At 49.5% G+C, this 4,981-nt stretch overlaps 1 protein-coding gene across 1 annotated transcript in view; it reads left to right on the forward strand.

Moving 5' to 3' along the window:
* Positions 1–4,981, forward strand: part of ZSWIM5 (zinc finger, SWIM-type containing 5) — a 110,820-nt gene that overhangs the window by 75,344 nt on the left and 30,495 nt on the right. The window contains 1 exon segment of the mRNA XM_010006698.1: positions 3,586–3,942. Within this exon segment, the coding sequence (XP_010005000.1) occupies positions 3,586–3,942 (357 nt within the window).

Raw genomic sequence — 4,981 nt, forward strand, 5'->3', positions numbered from 1 at the left:
CGCTCTCCCCAGCCTGTGGGATTTATTTGCTCCAAAGAGGCAGGTGTTGCCCACCTGGTGAGTTTGGAATTGCCACCGATGTGAAGCTCATGAACTCCTAGAAGACATTCCTATGGTCAGTTTTAATTTAAATCAGGGGCACAATATCTTGCTGCACTAAGGCAAGGTCCTTGCTCTGGTGTTTTGTTCCTGTTTGATGAGTAAGTGGGATTAGGAAGGAGATGTGCTCATCGTGCCCTGTGTGCCTGCAAACATTCATGGCACCTTTCTGTGCTCTTTCTGGGGCAGATGTGAACACTCATCTTTTGCAACCTGGATCAAAGATACATCCACTGGGAAGCATCCCTGGTAAAAGTAGAGGTGGCTGTTCTGGGCCAGGGAAGAGGCAACATCATTCTTGGGACAAAGCTAGGCTCCAATGGAGTGTAATGAGTCTGTAGCTACAAAGGTGGTATTTAGTTATTTATTTTCCATGGTTTTCAAGCCCTGGCACTGTCACTTTGCTGGCAGCAAATCAAACAACAGGTTAACTTATGTTAAGGAACAGAAGATGAAGCCCTAGATAAGCACTCAGCTGTAGGAACATCTTAAATTGAAATGTGCAGGGGGGACACAGAGGAAAGTATTTGGGTTTGCTCTCAGCACTGCCTAGACCCTGTGTCTGTGGCCAGGGCTGAGTTTCTCTCTGCTGTAGTGCCATGTGCCCCTTGTGCTTCCTGGGACATGAGATGAGTGCCAAGGAGGGTCCAGTGACAGCTGTACATCTCCAGGATAGCCTGTAGCCTTGGTGACTTGTAGCATCAGATTTTTGTGGGCAAAGAGTGTGTGCTTCAAAGGCTGATGGATTAACCACACCATAACCTACCTTTTAACCACCAATCTTCTCTGGGACAGTGATACCCATCACTGATGAGCTGGTGAAACCATCTCCCACCCATGGGTTCTGGGGTGCAGACCTGGCTGCAGAGCAGGATGTAGCTTGGAAGCTCCAGACTGACCTCCCACTTATATAAATATTCCCAAATAATGCTGCTGTTTCTCCCAGCTCCTTTCTCCCCCTCTCACTGTGTTTAATTTGACTAAGCTTTTGATAAGTGTTTTTTATAGAACTCCCAGTTTATCTTAAATAGACCTTCTGCCACCGTGGCAAAAATCTGAACTGACACTTGGCACTTCAAGGCATGCTCCTAGTGGCTGAGATTGGGGTTTTTTTGTTTTGTTTTGTGCTGATGGTTGGACTCAGTGATCTTAGAAGTCCTTCTCAATCATGACAATTCTGTGATTCTGTGACTTAGAGCTTGTGTGTCACATGAACCTGGTAGTTGCCAACATGCTGAGAATGGTCCTGTTTGATGTGCAGATCCCAGTTGCACAGAGTTGCAGGGACTGGCTCTCAAAGTGGATGGGGGGCACAATTTCAGGATGGCTGAGAGCAGCCTGGGAAGTGTCTGCGCTCCTCCCATGGGCTGGGTTCAAACCATGGTTGATGTATTTTCAGGTTTACACCTGTCCAAAACAGGCTGTTTGGTTAAAAGAGTTCTTCCAGCCTTACACCAGTTAGGCCCAAGTGGGGTCTGGCCCATGAGCCTGCTAAAGTAAGCATTTGAAGGCAGTGTTTATGGCCAGTAATTTGTCTTAGAGGCTTTTATATATATATACATATATATATATATGTGTGTGTGTGTGTGTATATGCCTGTGGCTGTATATACATGTGTATACATACATTCTTGCTCAGGGATGTAATTTCCAGTCCTTTTAACTTGTTCAAAAAGTAAACTAGGGAGAAACTGGCAGCGAGTTGGAGCTGCCTGCCAAGCATCGCAGACCAGAGAAGTGGTAAAACATAAACACTTGGGAGTTTATCCTTAGGATTTATATAGTTTGGCTGCCGGGTGATGGACTCGTGCAAAGGAGGGGGGTTTGTCAGCCCTTGGCCATGCTGCTACTCCTGGCAGCGTGTGAGGGAGAGGGCAGTGTGGGGTTGTCCATCCTTCCCCTCCTTCTCCACCAACCATGTGGGGTGGGTTTCAGGCAATGGCAACAGAACAGGTCTGCTTTCCCCCTCCCCTCTGCTAAAGTGAAAGCAGACCTCCTTGACGCTTAATCAGATTTGAATGTGGTTTTTGGCGTGGCTTTAAAGAGACTGGCAGTGAATAGCTGGTTTTGATGCCATTTATTAAAAACCTCTGGTAGAATTTGTCTCGGAAAGCCTTTGTGAGAGCTGGCAAACGCACAAGGGTTTGATGCAGTTAATGTATTTTAATCTTCACCCCCTCCCCTTTTCCTTTTCTGTCGCTAATTGTAGGGCTCTCAGCTGGCTGCTGCCTTCCCTGGGGGGACAGCAGGCTCTGCAGGGACTTCTGTACAAGCACCAGCTTCGTAAGGTTGCAGTGGCATGGAGAAAAGTGAGCATCCTTCTTGGGGAGAAGGGTTCGGGTGGAGTGCTGGGTCCTGGGTACCACACTGGGCTCCGAGACAGGAGCACCAGGTGACCCCAGCCACATTAATTAAGCTCCTGGTGCCACCTTGTTCTCCTCAGAGCAGTGAGGGAAATGGATGGGAAAACAAAGATGTCTGTTTTCCAGGTGACTGGGCAAGCATAAAGTGTTGGTGTTGGACGTCCTTGTCAACTGTGTCCTGGGAAAAGCTCTCTGGGGTTTCAGCTTGAGGTTTATGGGCATCCAGTCTTTTTTTGCTGACTTAATTCCTTGCTTGCTTGGTGTATCCACTTTTCTTGGACCCAAAGGACCTTCTGTGCCCATTTTGTGCTTCTCACCTGTGTTTGGGGACTTGTTGGAACTTTTTTTCATTGTTTGCGCCCAAAGGCTCTGCATTCCCTTGGTTGGAGCTGTCAGGAGCACCATAATGTTTGTGTGAGCAATGTGGGCTGTCACTGCAGCCCAACACAGGATCACACAGACGAGCAGCTGGCTCCCCAGCAGCAATGTTTCAGAGAAAGCTCAAGATCTTGCAGGGAAGTAGCAAATATTATGGAGCTCAAAAAACAGTTTGCCCCCAGCCTGCAATTTTGGCTGTGCATTGCTCCTCACCTTGTTCCTTGTTCCCGCTGAGTTGAAGAGCTCGGAGCAGTGGTCATGCCCTGGAGTGCTCTGCCGGGTTGAGGGACTGAAGTTGGAGTTTTGTTGCATTTAATTGGTGGGGTTTTTTGTCTGTCTCATCAAAGGCAAGAAAACCTGGCCTTTTTCTGCCAGCCGTTGCTCACGTGAGTTGCCAATTCAGCAAGAGGGAGGTGTGGATAAAAATGACTCCCAGGAGAGAAACAGTCTGAGAGACTCTTAAACAAATGGGAGCTGAGCAGCTTTGCTTTTTCCCTGAGGGTTTGGCTGTTAAATAAACTTGCCGATGAGTCTGGCTGCATGTGTGTGTTGGTGCAGAAGTGTGTTTGTACACGGGCTGGGTGTTGCTGGGTGTAAGCCACCAGGATGGTGTGTGTTGGGAGGTGCTCTCCTTGACACAGTGGTGCGTGAGCAGCCTTGCCTGGCCTTGTCCTCCTTCCAGAGTTTGCCTGGGTGATCATGGTCAGAAGAAACCTAACGTGGGCTTTCCCTCTTTCTTTCTTCAGGGTTCCACCTCAGTGGGACAGTAACAGAGCCAGCAACTGCTACAGAACCAGAGATGACCTACAAGGTGGCCATCAGCTTTGACCGCTGCAAAATCACCTCAGTGACATGTGGCTGTGGGAACAAGGACATTTTTTACTGTGCCCACGTCGTGGCGCTTTCGCTGTACAGGATCCGCAAGCCAGACCAGGTCAAACTCCGTCTTCCCATCTCAGAGACCCTTTTCCAGATGAACAGGGACCAGCTCCAGAAGTTTGTTCAGTATTTGATCACGGCACACCACACTGAGGTGCTGCCCACTGCCCAGAAGTTGGCCGATGAGATCCTGTCATCCAACTCGGAGATCAACCAAGTGCACGGTAATTCCTTCCTCCTCCCCCGGTGTCTTAGCACTGATTCACTTTGCATTTGGGCTGAGGTGGTGGTTTCACACTGACAGTGGTGACCTTCATTTTGCTGTGTGTGTCTGCTGCTGCACAGAGAGAGATGGCAGTATCAAACTGACGTTAATGCACGGGTGTTGGGACCACATGGGTGTTGGCCACATGTCCCTGTTCTGCCCTTGGTTCTTATTTTATGTGGCTTCACAGGCAAGGAAAGGCAGAGCAGACAGGCTGGCAGTGCACAAGACACAGCTCAGAGTAGGGTGGAGGAGTCAAAGGTAGAGGAAGGGAACACATTTAGGCACCAGCATGGAAGGATGTGGTGCTGGGACCCTAAGGAGCAGGAGGTAGAGTGGGGACTTGACTCCTCCAGTGTGCAGGGACATGGTGTCAGCCCAGCCCTGCACGTTACTAAGTCAAATATTACTGAGCTGGTGGGAGATAAAGCTTTAATCTCCATGGTCATTAATTTGCTCATAATAAATGAGCACCACTGTCCTGACCTACTGCACAAAGGCAGCAAAGATACGGCCTGGAGCTTTGTGTTTGGAAGATGCTTTTGCTTTCCTCCCCTGGAAAGCACTGGCTGGGGGATGGTGCCCATCCTAGCCCTGCTCCAGTTGCCCACTGGCACAGGAGGTGGCCCAGGCTCCCTGGGGAGTTGTCCTGAGTCTCCCTTCATCGACCCAAGCTAGGCAGTCCTGCTGAGTCTTTCCAAGCAGCCCAGGGGCTGGGGTTGCCCAGGTTCTGCAACAGTGAGCCACTCCCCACCTCTCCTGTCCCACCAGCTGTGGAGTGGAGATAATAAACACTTATCTGCCACGAAGGGTGTTGTGGGGATTAACACATGCCTGTTAAGTGCTCTGAAGATGAAAAGCCCCATATGCAGCCTAAAATAGGGTCTGAACTGGTTGAATCCACATGTAGAGATGAGGCATGGGGTCCACCTCTACCACAGGGGTGATGGCAGCTCTGATCTTAGATATTTTCCCCTCCCTCTATCTGGTCATTCCTG

The sequence above is a fragment of the Chaetura pelagica genome, unplaced genomic scaffold (assembly GCF_000747805.2).
Source record: "Chaetura pelagica isolate M959 unplaced genomic scaffold, ChaPel_1.0 scaffold69, whole genome shotgun sequence".
Lineage (NCBI taxonomy): Eukaryota > Metazoa > Chordata > Aves > Apodiformes > Apodidae > Chaetura > Chaetura pelagica.